This window comes from Macrotis lagotis, chromosome 1 (assembly GCF_037893015.1).
Source record: "Macrotis lagotis isolate mMagLag1 chromosome 1, bilby.v1.9.chrom.fasta, whole genome shotgun sequence".
Lineage (NCBI taxonomy): Eukaryota > Metazoa > Chordata > Mammalia > Peramelemorphia > Peramelidae > Macrotis > Macrotis lagotis.
The window spans coordinates 269,125,872-269,151,865 of NC_133658.1; the positions used below are offsets into that span (position 1 = coordinate 269,125,872).

The 25,994-nt window shown below is 35.2% G+C and overlaps 1 protein-coding gene across 1 annotated transcript in view; it reads left to right on the top strand.

Moving 5' to 3' along the window:
- The window catches only part of CDH4 (cadherin 4), a 1,140,604-nt gene that overhangs the window by 699,531 nt on the left and 415,079 nt on the right, over nt 1-25,994 (top strand). The window contains exon 3 of the mRNA XM_074210396.1: nt 13,058-13,284. Coding sequence (XP_074066497.1) covers nt 13,058-13,284 — 227 coding nt within the window. The remainder of the gene's footprint in view (nt 1-13,057; nt 13,285-25,994) is intronic.

Consider the following 25,994-nt stretch of genomic DNA (forward strand, 5'->3'; position numbering starts at 1 on the left):
TCTTCTTTACTAATTTCCAATTATCCCAGCAATTTTTATCAAAGAGGGAATTTTTATCCCAATGGCCAGACTCTTTGGGTTTATCAAACAGCAGATTACTATAATCATCTCCTGCTTTTACACCTAGTCTGTTCCACTGGTCCACCACTCTATTTCTTAGCCAGTACCAAACAGTTTTGATGACTAATGCTTTATAATATAATTTTAGATCGGGTAGGGCTAAGCCACCTTCATTTGCACTTTTTTTTCCATTAAGCTCCTGGCAATTCTTGACTTTTTATTTTTCCATATGAATTTACTTACAATTTTTTCTAACTCATTAAAGTAATTTTTTGGAATTTTGATTGGTAGGGCACTAAACAGATAGTTTAGTTTTGGTAGAATTGTCATTTTTATTATATTAGCTCTACCTATCCATGAGCAGTTGATATTTGCCCAGTTATTTAAATCTAACTTAATTTGTGTGAGAAGTGTTTTATAATTGTTTTCAAAAAGATTCTGAGTCTGTCTTGGCAAATAGACTCCCAAATATTTTACATTGTCTGAGGTTACTTTGAATGGGATTTCTCTTTCTAGCTCTTCCTGTTGTTTCTTGCTAGACATATATAGAAAAGTTGAGGATTTATGAGGGTTTATTTTATAACCTGTAACTTTGCTAAAATTGCTAATTGTTTCCAGTAGTTTTTTAGATGATTTCTTGGGATTGTCTAGGTAGACCATCATGTCATCTGCTAAGAGTGAGAGTTTTGTCTCTTCCTTCCCAATTCTAATTCCTTCAATTTCTTTTTCTTCTCTAATTGCTGATACTAACATTTCTAATATAATATTGAATAGTAGTGGTGATAATGGGCATCCTTGTTTCACCCCTGATCTTATTGGGAATGCCTCTAGCCTCTCTCCATTGAATATAATGCTTGTTGATGGTTTCAGATAGATACTGCTAATTATTTTAAGGAACAGTCCATTTATTCCTACACTCTCTATTGTTTTTAATAGGAATGGATGCTGTATTTTATCAAAAGCTTTTTCAGCATCTATTGATATGATCATATGATTTCAGATAGGTTTGTTGTTGATATAATTGAGTATACTAACAGTTTTCCTAATATTGAACCAACCCTGCATTCCTATAATAAATCCTACCTGATCATAATGTATTATCCTAGTGATGACTTGTTGTAGTTGTTTTGCTAAGATTTTATTTAGGATTTTTGCATCTATATTCATCAGGGAAATAGGTATATAATTTTCTTTCTCTGTTTTAACTCTTCCTGGTTTAGGTAACAGTACCATATTGGTTTCATAGACAGAGTTAGGCAGAGTTCCATCTTTCCCTATTTTTCCAAAGGGTTTATATAGGATTGGAACCATTGTTGCTTAAATGTTTGGTAGAATTCACTTGTGAATCCATCAGGCCCTGGAGATTTTTTTTTAGGGAGTTTTAGGGAGTTCAATAATGGCTTGTTGAATTTCTTTTTCTGAGATAGGGTTATTTAGGTATTTAATCTCTTCTTCATTTAACATGGGCAACTTATATTTTTGTAAATATTTATCCATGTCTCTTAGATTATCAAATTTATTGGCATAGAGTTGGGCAAAATAATTTCGAATTATTACTTTAATTTCCTCCTCATTGGTGGTGAGTTCACGTTTTTCATTTATAATACTAGCAATTTGGTTTTCTTATTTTTTTTAAATCAAATTGACCAGAGGTTTATCAATTTTATTGGTTTTTTCATAATACTAACTTTTGGTTTTATTTATTAATTCAATAGTTTTTTTGCTTTTGCTTTTATTAATTTCTCCTTTAATTTTTAGAATTTCTAATTTTGTATTTGATTGGGGATTTTTGATTTGTTCTTTCTCTAATTTTTTTAGTTGCATGTTTAGTTCATTGATTTCCTCTTTCTCCAATTTATTCATATAAGCATTTAGAGCTATAATATATCCCCTGAGAGTTGCTTTGAATGAATCCCATAGGTTTTGGTATGTTGTTTCATTATTATTATTATCTAGGATAAAATGGTTAATTCTTTCTATAATTTGTTTTTTGGTCCACTCATTTTTTAAAATGAGGTTATTCAGTTTCCAATTTGTTCTGGGTCTATATCTCCTTGGCCCAGTATTGCATATGACTTTTATTGCATTGTGATCTGAGAATGATGTATTTACTATTTCTGCCTTTCTGCAGTTTATCATTAGGTTTTTATGTCCTAGTACATGGTCAATTTTTGTATAAGTTCCATGTACTGCAGAGAAAAAGGTATATTCCTTTCTATCCCCATTCAGTTTCCTCCATAAGTCTACCATATCTAATTTTTCTAACAATCTATTTACCTCCCTAATTTCTTTCTTGTTTGTTTTATGATTCAATTTATCTAGATCTGATAGTGGGAGGTTGAGGCCTCCCACTAGTAGAGTTTTGCTGGCTATGTCTTCCTGTAGTTCTTTCAGCTTCTCCTCTAAGAATTTGGGTGCTGTCCCACTGGGTGCATATACATTCAATATTGAAATGACTTTATTGTATATGGTACCTTTTAGGAGGATAAAGTTTCCTTCCTTATCTCTTTAAATGCTATCTATTTTTGCTTCTGCTTTGTCTGAGATAAGGATTGCTACCCCTGCTTTTTTTACTTCAGCTGAAGCAAAATATATTTTGCTCCAACCTTTTACCTTTACTCTATATGTATCTTTCTGCTTCAAATGAGTTTCTTGTAAGCAGCGTATTGTAGGATTCTGGTTTTTAATCCACTCTGCTATTTGCTTACGTTTTAAGGGAGAGTTCATCCCCTTCACATTCAAGGTTATGATTACTAATTCTTTATTGCTCTCTGTGCTATCTTCCCTCTGTTTGTATTTTCCCTCCCCCCTTTTATCCATATTCCCCAGTATTTTGTTTTTGAATTCCACCCCCTTCAGTGTGTTTGCCCTCCTATATCACACCCTCCCCTTTCTTTCCTCTTTCCCTTTTTCCCTTTTCCCTTCCCTTCCTTTTGTTATTTCCCCTTATTTCCCCCACTCCCCTTCCCTTTCTCCATCCCCCCCTCCCCTTTTCCCCTTTTAATACTTGAAAGGTTAGATGTTTTATAAGTTAACTGAGTATGTGTAGGTTGACTTTAAGCCAAGTCTGATGAGAAGAAGATTCAGGTGTTTCTCCTCTGCTCCCTTCTTCCCCTCTATTACCACAGGATTTTTGTACATCTTAGTGTAATGAGATTTGTCCCATTCAATGCCCTCCCTCCTCCTGTCTCTTTCCTGCCCCCCCCTTTTTAGGGAGGTAGTGTTTTTTTTAGATCATTCTATCTAAGTCATAGAAAATTCTGAGTGTCTCTTCCTTCTAGTTCAGTATATTCTATTGAATAGAGTCAAAATTCCTGAGTTATTAGAGTCTTTCTCCCAAGTGGGGTTAAAGCCAGTTACATCCCATTAGATAGCAGTCTCATGGGTAGGTCATGAATGTCCATCATTTCTTGCTAGGTATATTCTCTCTGTTAGAGTTACATTTCTCAAGATTTACGAGAATCATTTTTCCCCCCATGCTGGGATATAGCCAGTTTCAACTTACTTTTACTGCCCCCCCCATTTTTTTTTACCTTTTCATGTCTCTTGAACCTCCTGTTTCATGTCCAAATTTTCTGTTTAGCTCTGGTCTTTTCATCAGAAATTTTTGGAATTCTTCTATTTTGTTAAATGTCCATCTTTTTCCCTGGAAGAGAAGGCTCAGCTTTGCAGGAAAGTAGATTCTTGGCTGCAATCCAAGCTCTTGTGATCTTTGAAATATATCATTCCAGACCCTTCAATCACTTAAAGTTGATGCAGCCAGGTCCTCCGTGATCCTTACTGTGGCTCCTTGATATTTAAATTGTTTCTTTCTGGCTGCTTGCAGGATTTTCTCTTTTATCTGATAGTTCTGGAGTTTGGCCACAACATTCCTTGGTGTTTTCATTTTAAGATCTTTTTCTGGTGGGGATCGATGTACTCTTTCAATAACTACTTTGCCCTCTGATTCCATGACATCAGGGCAGTTTTCCATCACTAGATCCTGTAATATTAAGTCCAGGCTTTTTTCTCTTCAATGTTTACAGGAAGTCCTATAATTTTCAGGTTGCCCCTCCTCGATCTATTCTCAAGGTCAGTGGTTTTGTTGATGAGGTATTTTACATTTGCTTCTATTTTTTCTATTTTTTGATTTTGTTTAACTGACTCTTGCTGTCTCATGGAATCATTAGTTTCTGTAGACTCCATTCTTTTTTTTGGGGGGGAGGAGTTTTCTTCATTAACCTTTTGCAACTCCTTTTCCCATTGGTCAATTCTACTTTTGAAAGAGCTTTCCATTTGACTGAGGCTTTGAGAGAATTAATTTTTTTTTCCATTTGCTCATTTGAGGATCTGAGAGAATTTTTCTCATTTTGTAATTGTCCAGTTGATGATCTGAGAGATTTATTCTCCTTTTGTGTTTGTCCAATTGTACTTTCTAAGGTTTTGTTTTCTTGTTGCAAGGTATTAATTGTCTCTCCCAAGTTTTTAAGCTCCTTCCTTATTTCTTCAAGGAAGTCTTTCTATGCTGGAGACCAGATTGTATTCTCCTCAGAGGTTTCAGGTCTCTCTGAGTTGGGGTCTTTCCCTTCCAGGAATTTTTCTATGGATCCACCTTTCTGCTGACCTTTCTTCATTATACTAATTCCTTCAGTTGGGGGGGGGGGGGCTAGTTCACCTGGGCTTGGGATAGCTAAAGGCTTTACTCACTGAGTGCAGTTTCTCTGGCTGGCCAGTAGGCTGTGCTGGTTGCTTTCTCTGGAGTGTCTGTGACCTTGGCTGAGAGGCCTTCTCCCTTTGCTTGAGGGGAGGAATTGGAGCTATTGAATTCTTTTGTCTTCAATCAGTGGTGGACTTTACCCTGGCCTGAGCTCATTCCTCAGCTGGGCTGGTTCTTTTGCTCACACACCTGGGCCTGAGGCAGAAGTAGTTTGAATATGTTTGTTTGGGAGGAGGCCTCAGTGCAATGGAGGTGTGGACTCAGAGTTTCTCAGACCCCAGGAGCCCAGGGATGGTGTCCTCAGCTCTCCTACACCAGAACTCTCCCCGCAGACCCCTTCACATTCTTAAAAATTATTGAGAATCTCAAAAGAATTTCTGCTTGGAAGGGGCTTATCTATTGATATTTACTGCATTAGAAATTAAAATCTCAGTATTATTATGAAAACAGTTATGAACTCAAGGACTTTTGAAAGGGTCTCTAGGAATCATTGGACTATACTTCAAAAATCTTACTTTCTCATTTATCATCCATTTATTCAGGGCTCATCTTTCCATATTGAGCATTCTTGCTAGTCACATTGTTCCACTTACCTATGATGCCCATTTCTCAAGCTCTCTCTCTCTCTCTCTCTCTCTTTACAAATATTGTTGTCTATCAAGGTCCAATTCAAGAATTTCTTCCCCCAAGAAGTCTTTCCTACCTACTATAGTGATGGCATCCCCCCTTTCTTTGAATTATTGCAGTGCTTAATTCATTTTAATTCAACATATAGTAAGTACCCATTGAATGCTATGAAACACAATGTACTAGACACTAGAAAGACAAAGTCAAAATATTCCCTAACCCTTAAAGGTTTTGTTATTATTGAAGAATTCTGATTTCATTAGTATCAGAGACACCACTAAAAATCTTTCTCCATTCATGCAGATGGGTAATGAAGTTTATGAATTTATCTGGGACTACTGAGAAGTTATTTGATTTGTTCATGAATGATCAGCTATTATATGTCAGAGAGAATATTTAAACTTAGGTTTTTCCAACTCCATGGATAGCATATGGCCAGACTAGTTACATTATATAATGTAACATTTAGTCATAGACCATCTTAAATTCATGATTCACACATTAGTCCCTCAAAACAGGAAATTCCTTAAAATCCATAGCCATTTCATGCTCTGTCACAAATGTCCCACAGATCTAAGTACACAGTTGGATACTCTTTGGATGCAAAGATATCAGAAAAAGCTCTAGCATAAAATAAATTTTTCTCTTCACCAGTGGTACAATAATAGCAGTTTCAGGAGGGAGTATGGTACAGTGAAAAGAACACAGTCTTGGTGGCAAAAAAAAATGTGGGTTCAAGTCCAGGCATTTAATTGTTAGTTGTGTGACCTTGTATCAGCCTCATTTTCTAAGGTTCAATTTCCTGATCTTTAAAGTAGAACTTAGAAAGCTTGCCCTATCTATGTTTTTGAGGATCAGATGAAGTAGTAGATGTCAAAATGCTTTATACATATAAAATGGTATTGAGGAATCATAGCAGTGACACAGGACTAAGCACAAATATCCTGACTTTTGAAAAAGAGAAAGAAAGTAGAAACTTTAAGATCATTATTCTGTAATTTAATGTCTGTCAATTCCTGATAAAATTGTAGAATGGATCCTTGTAAGGTATGGCTAATATTTTTGTAGAAGTAGATTTGGGGGGGGGGGGAAGGCTAGGTGGTGCAGTGGATAGATCCTTGGAGTCAGGAGTAGCTGAGTTCAAATTCGGTCTCAGACACTTAGTAATTACCTAGCTGTGTGGCCTTGCGCATGCCACTTAACCCCATTTGCCTTGCAAAAACCTAAAAAAAAAAAGAAGTAGATTTTTGGGCAGTTATCTGGTGGCTTAAATGGATAAAGTATTAGACATGGAATCAGCAAGACATGAGTTCAAGTCCTGCCTCAGAGATTGAGTTATGGGTACTGGACAAGTCAGTTCCTTCAGCATCAGCTTCCTCATCTTGCAAATGGAGATAATAATAGCACCTACCTTGAAGGGTTTTTGTGAGAATCAAATGGGATAACTTAAATCATTTTGTAAAGCCTCAAAAACATTATCAATTCTAGCTACTACTACTATTATTATTATTACTACTATATTTTTGCAAAGTATTTTATATACATTATCTCATTGGGTCCCCACAACAATCCTACAAAGTAGTTGCCATTGTTATCATCATTTTAAAGATTAGGAAGTAGGTACATGGAGTCAAATGGCTTTCCAAGGGATACACAGTGAATAAATTGTCTAAAGCAGGATTTGAACTCAGTTCTTCCTAACTCCAAATCTGATGTTCTCTTCAAGTTAATTTCATTTCCTTTTTTTTTGACATGATTACTTCACATGGATTAGGGAAATGCCATGAATCTGAGCAATTCCAGAAAGACATTTGATTCATATAACAGCTTCAGGAATAAGAAGACATGTAGGCTAGATAATAGTACAGATTAGACAGATTCAGAAATGGCTAATGTATCACTGTCAACTGGTATTCTCTCTCTCTAGTGCAGTGCCCCTCAGTTCTGTCATTGAATCTCATCAAGTCAATGTTTAATCAATGATTTAGATGAAAGCCATGTATTATCAGAAACAGAGGTGGGCCCACTATGTGGCAAGAAGAAGGAAAAACAAAGGAGTTTAAATATTGAATTATTGTTCACAAAACAAAGATCTAGAGAAAAACTTCCATTGTATTATCTGTAGAGGATATATGAAACCACCTGGGTAAAAATTACAAAGAATGGATTAAAATCTTCTCCAAAAGAGTGCCCACACAGGTGAGATCTGGAACTAATTTAAGTATTAGATAAAAGAATAGGTAGTATACAAATCAAATTTGTGGATGTCCAATGCTGAGAGGGAAAGTGAAAAGTGGGATGATGAAATATCTCTATATGGTAGGACAGTGTGGTGAAGATGATTTTTAAATATATATATATTTTATTAATATATTTTGTATTTATATCACCCTCATTTGCTAGTACATCCCCTCCCCATCTCAGAAAACTAGCCCTGAATACAAATTATAAAATAAAGGAAGAAACAATTCAATAAAACTAATAAATATTTTGAAAAAATTTGACATTATATACAGTTTTCCTCACTCATAGACCCCCTCCCCAAGTCTACAAAAAAGCAGAGGGAGATATCTTCCAACAACTTTGAGTTCAACTTGATATTTCTATAATAAATAGTTTGAATGTTTTGTTTTGATTATTACTGTCATTTACATTATTGTAGACATTAGATATTACTTCACTTTGAATCAGTTAAATGTGATTCTTTATATTCATCATAGACACTATGTCTTAAATAATTTGTTTAATTATTCTCTGGTCAATGAGCATCTACTTTGTTTTCATATATTTGCTACTTTAAAAAAAAGTGCTGCTATAAGTAATTTTGGCATATGTGATGCCTTTCTTTTTGTCAAATACCCCTTTAGGTATATGTCTTACAATGGAACCTCTGAGGGGCAGCTAGGTGGCTCAGTGGATGGAGCATTAGCCCTGGAATAGGGAGGACCTGAGATCGGTCCAGCCTCAGACTTTGGGCAAGTTACTTAATAGCCCCATTGCCTTGGAAAAACCAACAACAACAAAAAAAATTAAACACAATGGAACCTTTGAGTCAAAGGGAATGACAAGTTATTTTCATCAAACAATTGCAAATTGTTTTCCAGTATAGTTGGATCAACTCACAACTCCACAAAACAGCTATTAGTATGCCTATCAGTCTTCAACCCCTTCAATATTATCTGTTTGCCATCTTTGTCAATTTATTTGAATGTATTATGAAACTTCAGTTTTAATGCGTACTTCTCTCATTAAAAATGAAATTTAATAGAGGAAAGTATTTGCAATCCTGAATTGGGGTCCGAAATTCCTTCAATTTCACAAGAATGAGAAGAAGACTACATGACCAGAAAAATAGTTCATATGATAAAAATTGAGAGACTTTAAAGAACTATGAGCATAATATAAGTCAGTAGAACAATGTGGTAGCTTAGGTCTATAACAATAATTGATTGTTGGTTATTTCAAACTGGATATCCTGAAGACATCTTACATTCAATGTGTTCAAAGCTAATTTCATATTTTCTATCAAATTTTCCTATTTCCTTTAAAGGCATTACCATCTTTCCAGTGTCTGCTTCATAAGCTCAACCTTATACTGCTCATATCCAATCAGTACTGGATCTTCCCATTTCTACCTTAAAATATCTCTCACATTCAACCCCTTTTCTCAGTGCACACAGTTAGCATGACAGTTCAAATCCCATGACTTCTCAAGCAACATATTCTAACTGGTCATGCTGCCTCGAGTCTTTTCCCATGCCACATTGATACCGAAGTAATTTTCCTTAAGCTTAGATGTGAACATGTGATGCCCCTATTCAATCAAATCCAGCTATTTCCCAGAGACTACTATAAAATACATCTCCTCAGTTTAGTTTTTAAAGCCCTATGTATCTGACCTCCTTGAATTTTACGCTCTCTCCTGCACTCTATGATTTAGCTAAATTATCTTTCTCTACTCCTCATTTATGGCTTTCCTATCCCCCCATATACTCATGCCTTTGCATGAATATAATTGTATAAAAACAAATATAAATGGACAAAATATTTCCTCAGAGGCACATATACAAATCTATCTATCTAGACAGATACACACATGTATATATACTTTGTCAATTTTATCATCTTTCCCCATTGTAAGCTCACTGCAAGAAGGGATTGTTTCAATCATCGTACTTATATACATGAAACCTAGCATTCATTATACTTATATACTTAAAACCTGGAATGTAGGAGGTGGTTAATAATGTGTGATTGATGGAAAACAACTTTGATCTTGAGCTATTTTAATAGAAGTATAGTATCTTTTGTGTGGGAAGTGATAGTCCTATTGTCCACCACCATCATCAGACTTATTACATTCTGCATTTCAATTCTAGGTGTTTCATTTAAGAAAGGGCAGCTAGGTGGTACATATAAACATGCATTAATTCAACAAACCATTTTTAGTACAAAGTGTTATGGTTGTTCAAGATTACAAAACTGATCTCAGTCACAAATTGGAATCAATGTTACTATGTAGAACTTTAAGATTTCTAAAGTGAAGATCTAGGCAAGCCACACCTGTGGTCTCATGACAAGGGGATAGCCAGTGATGCCAAGGAAACTAGCATCTCTTCTGACAGGCAGGCAGTGAACGATGGCCATGGGTCCAGAGGAAATCTGCATCTGGGGGGAAATAACTTCATCCCTGTGCCTTTGTGAAAGACACGGGCCCGTTGCCATCTCTAAGCTCCACCACTGGTCTGAATCAACCAGTGTCACACACCCCATCAAAGCGGAGTACAAAGGCTCCTGTGGCACATTCTTGGAACTCAGCCACTGCTTGGGCACTGGAGCAGGAACCACAAAAAGTCAATCCAGCCATCCTGCTGTGAGAAGAATGGGTAAAAGCAGAATCCCCCAGTGGACTCAAGGAGGGCAGACACATAGCAGGTGGTCAGCTCAAAGAACTTGGGGGTGACACTGAAGCAGGGCTTTGGGCCCCCTTGCACAACAGAGAGACCAGCTGTAGCTGACAGCAATGACAGATTGGCATGCTGCGGGGGTCTGGGGGTAAAGGAGAAGGGAGGCAGGGGTTTTTGAGAGCAGTGATCCACAGCTCACAGAGGATGAAAGATAATTCTATAAGCAGCTTTGGACCTTGCGGGCAGAGGCCTTGGCTGCTTACTACAGGCCAAATGCTGCAAACAGAGTGGCTAAGGTAATAGGACCTAGATTAGCTTGTTCAGTTCCATGACAGGTTATGTGTCATTGACTCTCAGGAGCAGCATTTGTGTACAAATACATAGTCTGTGTGTACACAAGTGCATTGATGTTCACATATAAATATGGCATATTCATTCTCCCTCATTTCCATGTGTATAGATGGACTTTGATTTCTATTACCTGCAAAAGACATAAATTTAAAGGTTTTTAAAATATATATATGCATGCATGCATATACATATAGACATATATATTTCTATAATAATACATTTATATATATACAAGTATGTATATATGTGTGTGTATGTATATAAATAAAGTTATGTTCAAGGTCACCAGTGTAACATATATAGGTAAATTCCTTTTTTATGTTTTAAAAGGTGAAAAATTGTTTCATCAAGTGAATTATTCCAGTTTGGGTTTTTTTTTTGGGGGGGGTTGTTTTCATTCATTTCTTGGATTTTCTTAAAGTGAAGCATACCATTCTATCATGGGATCATAATTTAGAGCTTGAATAAATGTTTGAATCATGAAGTCCAATTTTTCATTTTCCAGAAAAATAAACTGAAGCTCAAAGAGGGCAAAGTGAATGACCCAAGGTCACATAACTAGTAAGCAATACAGCTAGGGTATGAGCCTTGATTCTCTGATGCCAAATTCAGTCTCCATTACTGACTCCCCAGGACAGGTAGAAACACTTTGTTTGTTAGAAATATGCTTTTCCAGAACAAAAGATTTTATTAATGTACCTTGCCCAGATTTCACAGCAATCATGTAACTGTCATGTTCCTGTCAATGACAGTGTGGTGTCAGAAGTGACTGATCCAGTCAGTCTGTGCCTGACTTTAATTTGTTTACTGTTGGGAAAGGGAACTATCGGAGCATTTCAGAATTCTCCTTTCACTTGAAAAAATGTAATTATTTCCTCATTAGGAAGTAAAAAATCTATCCCTCTTAACACCTCTCACTGGAGCGACTATTTTCAACCTATTCCCTTAAAGGAGCTGTATGTGGAACTCTGTGAGTCCTGAACATATTTTGTCCTTATGCTTGGATGAAAAAAAAAAAACAAGCAAGAAGAGTCATTTTCTGCAAATTTAGAAATGTTTGTTTTCTTAATCCTAGAGGTAAAAGACAGAGGTATCTAAGGAAGTGTCAGAGTGATGAGGTATCTTGTCAGTGATTGATTATTTCAAGGAAGAAAACAAAGTGAGAGGGGGAGTCTTTTTCCAATGAAATAGTGAGTAGTTTTATTTTTTGAGATTTTAGAATAAAAAGTAATTAAATCATGCATACAGTGACAGAAAAATTGTTTAGAACTAATCCTCCCACAATAATTGCTTAGATTCTCTCATTTTTGTAAATACTAGGTAACTTTATCTATCATGAGTTTGGGAATGTTTTTTATCAGCAGAATGTGACACTTGCTATGGGTGTCTCATAATTTATTGCTCCATTCCATGGCAGCTTCAAAAGCATTTACATATAAAAATGTACTAATGTGATTTAAATGAATGTGCAGCTTAGAAAAAAAAAAATAATCCTCTCTTTCCACAGCAGAGTTAAAAATGGGCTCAATCCTGAAATCATTAAGAGGTGTGCTATCAATTCTGTTGGCTAATTAATGTTTTGGAAGCAAAGCAGTGTGTGCTGCTCCCAGCAGTGTCAATGGAATATCTGTTTTAATTCTATATTTTCAATTAACCAGTGAAGTACTTTCCAATATTCTCTCTCTATCCCCTCCCCACACACACACACATACTTTGATGCTGCCTGTGCTCTGGTCTGTCCCTGTTGGAAAGTCTTGTGTATTGAATTTTGCAGTAGGCCATAGAGTTGTGTGATGGCTCTCATTAGTGAAGTAAACTGAATAGTCACTGAGCATGGGATTACAGTTCTCCTTTGGTAGTTTGTCTGATATCATATAATATTTCTTGCTCCCCCACCTACAAAAAATTTTTTAAACATTCCCTGCATTTGGTCTTCTCTTGGAACAAGCTATAATAATTAAAGATTTTTAGGCATCCATTTATCGTGAAGAGAGGTTTGCATATGGTAGGCAGGCTATTGAAGCAAGGAATATGTTTCAAGTTGAAAATACCCACCCTGCAGTTAATAGCCTCCAGTTGAATTCTGAGATCATAGTGACAAGAGAGAAATCCATTTGTAGAAATACAGAACAGCTTTGTTTTAGATATAATGAATCTGTATCAGGTACCCCCCTTCTCCTGCTTTTTTAAAGCCAGCAGCCAGTTCCTCTGAGTATAAAGATAAAAGATGATACCTGCCTGAAGGTCAAAATAACAGTTAAATCACTCCATTCTCCATGTTTCTTTGAGATCTTAAACATGCTATGGAAAAATAAAACCTGTGAAGATGCATATTTGATTTGTGTGTGGTCCTTTGTTGTTGTTTTCTGATCAAGAGTTATATCGTGACATATCTCCTTTTTAATCTCTCTTCTAGTAAAATTCAGCAGTTGCAGCAGTACCAAGGGAGTGCAGTATGAGACCAACAATTTGGACTTCAAAGTGGGAGCTGATGGGACAGTTTTTGCTGCTCGGGAGATGCAACTCCCCCTTAGACAGATTGCATTCATGGTGACAGCATGGGACTATGAAGCTGTGGAAAGATGGGATGCAATAGTCCGATTATTGGTAGGGGAAAAGATCTTTCCCCACTCTGTTCATAAGGTAAAGAAAACAACTATGTCATGTGGTAGAATAGATGCATGAATATGTCTGACATAGTTTTTGTCTCCTACAAACCTCTTTAAAAGTTTCCCAAACATTTTTTGGTCAATTTTTTTTACAACAAGACTAATAAGGAAATATGTTTTGCATGACTACACATGTATAAACTATATCAAATTTCATGCTGTCTTAGGGAGAAATATGGGTGGAAGAGAAGAATACAATTTTGTGCCCAAAATTTTTAAAAACAGATGTTAAAAATTATTTTTTACTTGTAACTGACAAATAAAGTAACATATAAAAAGATTCTCACAGGACTAGGAAATGAAAGTATTAAAATGGGAAAATGTCATATAGAAAAGTAATTTTTTTTCACAAAAGTCACCCTGCTTCTGTTCCATCATCATGAGTGTTCAGTTTAGTAATGATGGATAGCATGTTGATTGGAATAGCATGAGGTTTTCAATAAAAAAATCAATTTGAATAAAAGAAGTAGGATGCTTAAGGCTAGAAAGAAAAAGATTCATGGAGAATTAATAATCATTTTCATTGAAATGAAGGTCTATTGGGGGGGCTTTTTTTGGTGAGCACAAATTCTGTTTTTCCTGAAAGAATAATAGAAAAAGGAAATTATAAGAGCTTTGTATTTGAAAAAAAATATTGCTGGTCATAATGACTACTGGATGCAGCAATATGGCACCTTGAAAGATTTTGAGAGTTCCTTACATGATGCCTGAAATAATGAGAACACCTGATATTTGCATAATACTTTACAGTATATAATGTTTTCATCAATATTATTTCTTTGCACTCTTAAAACAACCTATTGAATTAAGTAGGGCAAGAACTATTATCTATCTCTTTGAGCTCTGTAGTTCTAGAATCATTCTTATTTTGCAGATAAGGGTTTGAAAGTTCAAAGGAGATTTGGTGACTTTCCCCAAAGTTCTTGGCTAAGAGTCATTACTTTGCATCTCATATGTATTTTTAACAGTGTTTAAACTTTTGGAGATCATGGAAATCTTTGATAAAATAAAATACATAGGGTTACAAAAGAAACTAATTATATTGAACCATCAAAAAATTAATAATTTCACAGTCCCCAGATTAAAAACTTCATTGATGCTGTTGTTGCTTAGATATTTCTATAATAGTTTGAGAGTTACACATTCTTTTCTCACAATTAATCTATGAAGCAGGAAGGACATAATCCCCATTTTACAGATGAGGAAACTAAGGGTCAAAGAGCTTTGTTTATGTCTGTCATACTCTCTCTCTCTCTCTCTCTCTCTCTCTCTCTCTCTGTCTGTCTCTCACACATGCTAGTTAAGAACAATATTGCTTTCAGAAAGAAAAATATATTCAATGTCATATATATGTATGTTGCCTAGAATTTTTTTCTTCCTACTGGCTTCGATGTATGTATTGTATTATATTTCATCCCCCCCCACAAAAAAAAACAAAAAAAGTTTCTATTAGCAAGTAAGCATCAAATGTGGGATTAGGATCTGAATATTCCAAGTTTTCTAACCCAGTATTTTTAACTTCTTCTAAAGTATCTTTTCCAAAATAACGGGACAATCTACTCTCCCACATATAACATCTGTAGAAAATAGGGATAAATAAGTTTTCTCATTGAGATATCTTTCAACACTTGCTTCTATTTTGGGAAAGAATGAGGTAGGAGAGAATGTGCATGCATGAAATGGGAAAGTATATGCCCACAATTCCTAAACCTAGAATCTTCCTGAGCACCAGATGCCTGTGTGAAAATGTGGTTTATATATAAACTGTGGAGATACTTGAAGCCCCATTGAAATCTTCTGATAAAAGGTATTAATTGAAAACATAATGACACCTTTTATTAGTTGTGTTAATGAAATGATTTCTGATGCAATTAATCACTTGCTCCTCTGTTGGAAGGTGCAAATGACTGATTATGATTGCAATTATCCTTTCTGAGTACAATTGCTTGCACCTACAATCTTGCATCAGCAGGAGAATCAGCACCAACATTTCCCTCAACTGAAAAGGCCAAAAGAGAAGTATAAAAATGTAGATTCATGAAAGAGTTGTTATCCCAATTTCTGGAAGGGAAGAACTGGAACCATAAATTTTACTTAGAAGCATGGAAGAATTGAATACAATGGAAGACAGGCAAGGGGACAACAAGCAGAATCAGTCCTGCATGCAGCTGAAAGATTACTTCAATTCTCAGAAAGACCTGTGGTGTCATTACGGTGGCAATTCCTTACACTGGCATAAAATTTAGTTTCTCAGTGTACTGCAGGAGAGAGCTGTGTGTGTGTGTACATATACATTTGTGCATACATATATTTATTTATATTTATATATAGCCTGTATGTTCATATGCCAAAATCAGTGGATATTTTATCATTGTTTTAATTTCTTCACCACTAAAAAAAGTGTTGATTTGAGTAATTTGGTTGAATAATTTCTCTCTATGTTTTCCTAAGGCATATGCCCAGCAGTGAAATCCATAAGTCAAAATAATTTTGCTTCCTTTTTTATGTACATACATATACATATATACATGTATACATACTCATATGTATGTATACTTCTCTGCACGGAAACCAAAACATTTACAATAATACTTTTGTTTTAGTAATGAAGAATTGGAAATAATGAAGATCCCATTGATTTTGGCATATGAATTTTCAGTGTAATTATGCTATAAAAATACAGAATAAGAAGGATTTAGAGAAACATGGGAAGATTTATATAATCTTATACAAAATGAATAAAGCACATCCAGGAAAACAATATTATATGCTTGTCTGTTTACATACATAAATATGTATGTATGTATGTATGTATACACACTTGTAGGGGATCCAGAAAAATCTTAGTGCCATCTTAGACTATTAAAATTTAAACTATTAAAACTTTAGATGGCACTAATATTTTCTGGGACCTCATATAGTCTTTGGAAACCCTGGATCACCATGATGAGGCATTAGAGAAGGACTTCAGTGGGAGAAAAGAGATGAACTTTTCTTCAACTTTATTTTTTTATATTTGCATTATTATCTTTTATTTTTATATTATCCTCATTACCAAATCTATACCTCAACCTGTCCCTTAGTAAGAGTGCTCTTGTAACCATGAATAAAAAAGCAGTTTAAAAAAATCTAAGCAACAAATCAACTGAGTCTAACAGTGTAAATGTTCAATACACATAGATTTCCATCTCTATAAAAAAGGGAATGTGGTATATTTTGTCACTTCTTCTTAAGGAACTTGGTCTTTATAATTATACAGTTTTTTATTTCATTTTGTCTTTGCTGTTACTCTTTCCATTGTCATTGCTATTGTCATGCAAATTGTTTTCTTGACTATATTACTTCACTCAATCATATGTCTTCCCATGTTTTTTCTGAATTCTTTTTATTTATCATTTTATAGTTATGTTTGTTATATACAGTTATGAAATTTACATTTCATTTTATATTCATAAAACAAAACCAATGAATATCTTCATTATTTCCAGGTCTTTGTTTCAAAAAAGAAAAGAAAAAAAGTTGTCATAAACAATTTGTTTTATGTGGGATCTTTCCTCCTTTGGCTCCCATTGGGTCATATGTCTAACTGTGGGATCTGTATCAAAAAAAAATTTTAGTCACTTAGCATAATTCCCACTTACTATCACAAGGATTATACTAATTCTTAGGTCCACCAACATTATACTTCTATATTAGTCTTTCAATAGTTACTCCTTAAATGCCTAATCATTACAACACTCTTCTCTCAAAAATATTCCAATGACACCCTTTGTTCTATATCACATATACATGTCTCTGCTGTATTTTCATGCTTCTTCACAGTTCAAGAAAAAAACCTTATCTCCTATTATCCAACAGGTGTATTCTACTTCAGTTAAAATTGCTCCTCATTATCTATACTATGATCTTGTCTGCTTTCCTCTTTGCTTATATTGGACCGAAGGAATGAACTCTACCTTTCCTTTCTGCCTACCCAACTTTTGTTTATCCTTCAAGAGCTTTTGCCTACATAATCTACCTTGACCACCTCAGCAGACAATGTTTTTATCCTTCTCTAAACTTCTTAGCACACAATGTAGGAATTAATTATAAATAGCCCATATTATTAACTGTTTTATTTGTGCTAGACATGTATTACTAAAAATCTTATAGAGAACTACTTCAAGAAGAGAATTCGTTTCCTCTCCCCTGTATAATTATCTAGTAAAGAACTGAGAATATAATAGGTTTTGAATGATCACAATAATAATACCAGGACTATTTCTATCTAAATTACATAAAAATGAGATAGACATAGATTATTGTTATGACAACAATTAATTAGGGGCATGTTGGTGACAGAGCATTTGGCATTAGGAAGTCCTAAGATCAAATGTACCTCAGATACTAAACAGATGTGTGACCCTGTATAAGTCACGTAACCTCTCTGTTTCTACATCTGTAAAAGCAGGGCTAATAATAGTACATACCCCATAGAATTGTTGGAAAGTATATTATAAAACCTAGAATGCTATCTAAATGTTAGCTATTATTCATCATATACTATTTTGTATATGATGTGCCCTATTTTAACAAAATTATAAATAGATCTTGGTAGATACAGCAAGGACTTTTTATCAGTAATAGCCTTCACTCCAAGTTATAGCTAGGTGGCACAGTGGCTAGAACACTGACCTTGGATTCAGGCAGATGGAAGTTCAAATCTGGCCAGACACTTGCCACTTAATCACTATGTGATCCTGGGCAAGTCACTTAATCCTGATTGCCTCACATCCAGGTTCATCTCCAGTCATCCTGATTCATATCTGGCCATTGAACCCAGATGGAGAAAGTCAGGCTGGTGACTTAGATAGAACCCCCTCACTAAAATCCAATTCATGTGCTTGCCATGGCATTGCCTCCCTGATATTGTAGTCTTCTTCAAAAATGAAGGCCAAAACAAACAAAAACCAACAACAAAATGCAAAATAACATATTGTAGGGCAATTCAGGGAAAGTATAAGAAATTAATTTTAACCCTACATCCAGATTAGTTTAAATAAGTGAGATTTAGGAGCTGCTAAATTCTAGAGAGGGAAAAGTTGAAGAGCTTCAGGTTACTGATAATCATTTCAGAGATTCTATTCAACAGCAAAATAGATGACAAAAAAACATTGTCTTAAATAATTTGCAATAGGAGCTTAGCATATTTCGACAAGGCTTTTGAAAATTTCTTTCTGAATATACATTTTCCATGATATTTGGCTGAAAGTGTGAAAACATTGCAGAATTTGTTCACAATAGCATTTGTGCTTGTTTTTCCTAATGGTGAGAATTAGAAGCGGAAAGATGGCATTATCTTGGAGCACTTTTAAGGAGATGCAAATGCTTTCTAAGACAGAACCTGTTGAGTAGCATTATGTCCATGCTTAACTGTCTTCTGTAAACTAATAGAAAAACCATATGGGGGGCAGCTGGGTGGCAGAGTGGATAGAGCACTGACCCTGGAGTCAGGAGTACCTGAGTTCAAATCCAGCCTCAGACACTTAATAATTGCCTAGCTGTGTGGCCTTAGGCAAGCCACTTTACCCCATTGCCTTGCAAAAACCTAAAAAGAAATAAAATGAAAAAAAATCCTGTGGAACAAATTCTAGAAATTCAAATATTCTTCAGACTCTGTAAATAAACTGAATGAGGAATGGGCCATTCTTTCAGGGAGAGCTGTTAGTCCCAAATCTTTGGACATAATATTGATCTACAAAAATTGAAGAATGATTTTAAAGTAGCTGTCACCGTATCAAAATCTTATAACCTCCAAGCTATATAGAATGAAAAAGTTTCAAAATAGACAGACTCAGAAAAAATGAAAATTGTATTGAAACAAGATGAAGGCATAGGTCCTCCCATCATCTTTTCTGCCACTGAAGCTATCTCAAAAAATGTTGTTAATGCTTCACTGAAATTCCATAAGCTATATTTCAATACTTTTCTTTAATAATAAAAATAAGTTATTTTATTCACCTGTAAATTAGTTCACTGAATATTAAATATAAAAGAATGATAGCAGGAGAGTGACTTGTCCTAGGACCATTTCTGGTTAATTATAATCCAAAATGATAAACAACTTCTACCACCACCATAATTAATATTAATACTAATAATAATAATAACCAGTATGGCACTTAATTGTTGCAAAGTACTTTATAGGCATTATGTCATTTCATTGTTGAAATATACCTTGAGGTAGATTGGGTTATCTGCATTTTAAAGATGAAGAAATAGGCTCAGGTTCCAACTTATCCAAGGTCATAGAGTTAATAAATGGCAAAGGTGGACCTCAAACCAAATCTGACTCTAGGCTCCACGTGTGCTCTTTCTACATCTCATTGCCTTTCTTATTGAATTGGTTTTATTTGTTTTTTGGTATATCTCTTTGAAAAACATCACCCATTTGAACATTTATGGTTCTGCTTCTTTAAAGTTCAGTTTTAAATATCCCAATTTACAGTAGGTGTTTAGTAAATCATGGAATTAAAGAAGGGGAGGGCAAAAGATGTAGTTACAGTTGTATTTAAATTAGTGTTTTGAAGCTCATTTTTTATATTTATTGGTTTTTTTCAATGATAATGTATACCTAGATATAAAAGATGGCATTTGTAGAGCCTGCATGATCAGTGTTCAGAATATAAAGTAGGACAGGGTAGTCAAGACTTTGTCTCAGGTGCTGACATTCAGAAGGAGATAATTTCTAGCTCTAAATATAGTGGACTCTTCAATTGGCTGATTTCCCTTGAGCAGTGTGTCCCCTTTTCTGGTCCCCAACTTAGCATTTCCCATGGTCCCATGACCCTTAAGTTTCTCTCTAAGAGACTGCTTTGCCATGGTTATAGACTCTTTTCCATGACTACCTGGTGCTGTGGTTCACAAGCATGGGACTAGTGGCAAAGTAGCTCTCAAAGCTTAATGCTAGTACTTTTGAGTCCCTCTTCTACTGTGACCTTAGGAATTCTTATTTATTATTTTAAAAAACTATCTTTTGGGGTGGCTAGGTGGTGCAGTGGATAGAGCACCAGCCCTGGAGGCAGGAGTATCTGAGTTCAAATCTGGTTTCAGACACTTAATAATTACCTAGCTGTGTGGTCTTGGGCACGCCACTTAACCCTATTTGCCTTGTAAAAACCTAAAAAGAAAAAAAAAACTATCATTTGTCCTAGGTCTTTTACTCTTACATTACTTTAGTCCTCACTAAAACCATCCTATCTTGGACTTCTTGTTGTTATCTGTGGACCTTGAAGTCACACTTTCTTTTCCCTGTTAAATTCAGTACCTGTCTTTTCTACCCCTTCACATGCAACAGTCTCCTCAAATCCCATGACCATAATCTGGTTGATATCAAACAAGCATAGAAGTAATTATATCTTGTATCCTCCATAACCCTAATTTCCCCCCCAAAAAAATCTATCCCAGGTACCAGAATTCCTAGCTATGAATTAGGTGTTCAAGTCCCATTCTAGGACTTTAGGTAACTGTTCAATAGCAACAAATATTTACTGACTAGCTATCATGTTATACTGGACAACATGAACAAGAACCATGAACAAGGAGAATGAAGCAGTCATCTGGTTTATTTAAACCATACCTCTGGGGCAGCTAGGTGGCACAGTGGATAGAGCACTGGCCCTGGAATCAGGAGTTCAAATCCAGCCTCAGGTACTTAATAATTGCCTAGCTGTGTGACCTTGGGCAAGTCACTTAGTCTTAAATAAATAATTTAAAAATACCTAAACCATACCTTCACTTCCCCTATAATTAATAAGTCAGTAGTTTTCCAATTTTAGGGTCCTAGGACCCCTTTATACCATAAAAAATTGAGAATCAAAACCAATGCAGCTAAAAGCTAAAGAGAGGCAAATAATTGGGCAAGGAAGATTATTTTAGCAAATTTCTCCAATAAAAACCTCAATTCAAAGATAAGATAATTTATCAGTATAATCCTAAATAATTATTGAAATGATTCAAATTTATAAGAATAAGAGTCATTCCCCAATTGATAAATGATAAAAGATATAAACAAGAAATTTTTAGAAGAAATTCAAGCAATCTATAGTCATATGAAATGTTTTAAATTACTAATTATTAAATAATATAGATTAAATTAAAATGACTCTGGATTCTACCTAAAACTCATAAAATTGGAGAAATTAAAAAAAAAAAGAAAAATGCTGGAGAGGCTATGGGAAAAACAGATACATTAATGCTCAGGTGAAATTAGGGAACAGACCAGTCATTCTAGAAAGCAATTTGGAGCTATGACCAAAAAGCTATTAACTTGTATATATGCTTGGACCAACCAATAGACCCTCCTGCAACTATAGCCCAAAAGATGAGAGAGAGAGAGAGAGAGAGAGAGAGAGAGAGAGAGAGAGAGAGAGAGAGAGAGAGAGAGAGAGAGAGAGAGAATATTTACAGCTTCAGTGGCAAAGAATTGGAACCTGAGGAGGCCTACATTTATTGAGGAATGGATGAAAAATGTGTGTGTGTGTGTGTGTGTGTGTGTGTGTGTGTGTGTGTGTGTAGGTATATTTGATGAAGTGCTCCAGTGCTATAAGAAATGATGAAGAGGGGCGGTTAGGTGGCATAGTGGATAAAGCACCGGCCCTGGAGTCAGGAGTACCTGGGTTCAAATCCAGTCTCAGACACTTAATAATTACCTAGCTGTGTGGCCTTGGGCAAGCCACTTAACCCCGTTTGCTTTGCAAAAGCCTAAAAAAAAAAAAACCAGAAATGATGAAGAGAATAGCTTCAGGAAAAACCTAAGAATTACATGAACTAATGAAGACTGAAGTGAACAGAACCAGGAGAAAAATAAATACAATAACAATTATATTGTAAATAAAAATGACTGAAAGTTTTAGGAATCCTGATCAATAGCTGATCAACCATGATACCAAGATGATGAAAGATTCTGCTCGCTTTGTGATAGGTGATAGACTCAGAGTTCAGTTTGAGACATTTTTTTTAAGGGGCAGGGGTGGGAAGGGCAGAACATGGCTTGATCAACCATATTTGCAATGGGAGATACTTTTTTTCTCCTTATTTTCTTTATGGAAGAGATGGAGGGTAGAAAGAAGAGAAAGATATTTATTGAAAAATAAAAATAAACAACCATGGAGGACATTTCCCCCCAAAAATTTCTGTTTGTGTGTGTGTTTTTTTTATCTGTACTCCATCCTAGTTGTTTTGACCTTGTGGATACCCTGAAGGGAAGAGAACTCAGGTTCCAACCCCCCTCAGTCAGAAATCTCCAAATCATATGTTAAGAACCACTGTATTAAAAAAAAGTACAATTTAAGAGATCAAGGTTGTTTCATCTCAGCTACCTTCTATTAGATAAGACCTCATACTGACCTAATTGAGAAAGCCAAGGAAACCTTTTCCAGGTTTGGCTGTGGCAAAAAAAAAAATGTAATTGACCAATGCCCATGAAGTGAAAATTTTACCCTTCTGTAATGCATGAAGAGAGATAAATTCTAAATTTGTCCCTAATGAACAACAAGCAATTTTTTTCTGAAGTGCTGTAATTCGTTCTGCTTGAATGCATTGACATGATTTATTTCTAGACTTAAATATTAATTCTGCTTTAAAAATGCATTGGCCTTGATTTTTATATTATGTGATGGGATTCTTATCTTAGTTGTAACCTTGGTCGTACCAAATAGGGAATAGTCTGGGCAATATTGAGCAGTGAGGAAATGAAAGTTGTAACCAATAAGTTGCCATGGCAAGAATGGTATAGTGCAATGGTATTGCTGATAAATATTTAACAATCAGATCCATTCCATCCCAGTGGTCACCCCCCAAAATCTACTTACAGCATACTTTTAAATATCTGCTCTAGTAACATTTTCTCCGTCACTTTCGTAAAACTAGATAAAAACAAACAACAAACAAAAAATGAAGCCCTAATCTGGTGTTTGCAGATTCCCCAGATGTTTTCCCACACTGAAAACTTTACTATAGACTGGGTCTATTTGAACAAGCTCTAGTATATTCCTGAAATAGTGGGAAAAGTAATGAATTTGAGATCAATAAAGACTAGTTTAAATCCTAACTTCAATATTTACTAAATATGTGATCCTGAGGTAAAATCACTTATCCTTGTTGAAACTCAAAGTTTCCTTTTCCATAAAGTGAGGATGACAATTGTTGTGGTATACTGCTCGTAGAGTTTTTGTAAGGATCAAATGAGAAAAGGCATGTAAATTATATCGTACATTTGAAAGCACTATATAAATGTCAACTATTATCATTTTTATAGTCTTAGAATCACAAAAATAATCATTGACAAACTAGGATTACAATATGGTAGAAAAACCATAGAAATGAATTTGAGTCTTGCTTTGAAACATTTAGAGTTTTATAGTGTTACTCAGGTCACTCTGCTTTTCCAAACTTCAGATTCTTTTTCTATTAAATGAAAAGATTGGACTAGATCAGATGTGTCAAGATCAGTACAACTCCCCTTAAGGTGAATGAAATGTTTGGAAAAATCTAGTATCTTTGGTATGAGGGTTGTCTAGTCCTTTTCAAGGCTCCTTTGGTATGTACCTGTGACCCAACTGTTACTTGTGGCTACTAAAAACTTTGGCCTCTGAAACTGCTATACCTTGGCAAAACCTTCTGGACAGATAGGCTAAATCAGTTTGAGGGTACACAACAAGTTTCTTTTTTTTTTTTTTTTTTAGGTTTTTGCAAGGCAAATGGGGTTAAGTGGCTTGCCCAAGGCCACACAGCTAGGTAATTATTAAGTGTCTGAGACCAGATTTGAACCCAGGGACTCCTGACTCCAAGGCCGGTGCTTTATCCACTACGTCACCTAGCTGCCCCATAAGTTTCAAACATGTCAGCAGGTGGAATGTCTAGCATCAGTATATGGAGACTTCCTACAGTAGAATGCGTGAATGAGAATAATTTCTTCTAACAGCCATGAAAGTGGTTGAAACAGGTACTGTAGAGTACTAAGAGTTTGGTCAGACATCAAAGATACCAAGATCATCATTTACTAGATCTCAGGTTATTGCTAGTTGGACTGACATTTGTGTTGCCACTAGACTGGCATGAGAGAGGGAAGTTGATGACTTTGTTCAGCCCTGTCTCACTTAAATCCAATCATGAACCAATCAAGTTATCAACATGATATCATTGGTCCTCTTCGAAAACAAAAGACAAAATCAACAACTCTCCTGAGTAGTAACCAAATTAAATGTGATTGGCAAATATTTAAGAAAATAAAAATACAATAGGATCTAGACAATGTTAATAAATAGTTTGTTAGTTAATAAATAGTTTAAGTGTTATCCTGGAAGACTCTATAATAGCACCAAATGAGATAGTTTTAAATGGCTGGAGAAGGGACCATTTAAATTTAACAAATAACACTCTATAACACCACCTCACCTCCCCCCACTATGGAAAGAAGCAATAAAATTGTCAACTTAAATATTAAACCTGTCAACAGATAAGGGGAAACAAATGGCAGTCTATCAGATCACCTCAAAAGCCCATTACTTTCTTGAAACCTTCTCTTGCTTCAGCCCAATTAAACTCTTTTTTGGAACTGCACTTGTGTTCAGTGCTGTACATTTTAACATTTCACAGAACCACAGAATATTTGAGTAATAAGGGCCCTGAAAGTCCTTTTGCTCCAAATCATGCCTAGTTGAGAATCCTTTTTACAATTTCCCCAAACCAGTAGTTATTTACCTGAAGATCAAGAAAAGAGATCCTACTACCTCCCATAGGAAAACCTTTGACATACCTCTATATGGTCTCCACACATTGCCTGATGGTTTATTCCTCTGAGATTAATCAGAATAAGTTTAATCTCCATTCAAGATGACAGGCTTTCAAATACTTGAAAATAGCTTGTCATATCCCCACAAAACCTTTTGCAGACTAAGGATTCCCAGTTCCTTTCACCAATTCTTTTATGGGATACACTAATCTTCTCAACATACAAAACACCTTCTGGTCACATTAGAATATGTGAAATAATATTATTCCTATCTTAAAGGGTTGTTGAAGGGAGAGTACTTTCAACTTGTCAAATTGGGAGATATTATTATTACTATTTTCATCTTTTGATTTCATTACTATTATTGTCATCTTATCTTTTTGAAGGGATTTAGTCTACAAACTATTATTGCAAAGGAAGATGAAATATTTAAGCATAAGTGCATTCTTTATAGGCCAAAGTAAAATTAATACAACTCCAAGAACACATTGAACAACTAAAATGATAGGTACCTCACATTCTTTCCACTTAATTTTGATCTGTTCTAGATTCCTATATTCTGTAAGTGTTTTGTTCCATGTAGCTTAGTCACATCTATCAAAAGCAATATTCTTAATTTTTTAGGACTATTCTGGTAGTTGTGGGCAACTGTCAACCTGTAATAATGGTCTAGATTGCTTGATTTGTTGAGGACAAACCAGGTCTGTAGTTGCCATAGAGAAATTTGGCATCCATGAAAAAATTGGCAACTTCTGATGTATAATTTTTTTAGCTTGCAGTGATGCATTTTAACAGTTCTACTTTTTCTTAGGTATCTACATTGATCTTTAAGTCTAGATTCCTAAAGGATAATTCTTTTGCCTTTTCTGTGGCAGTGACCTGGTAGTGAACTGTCATTATAAACCCTTCTT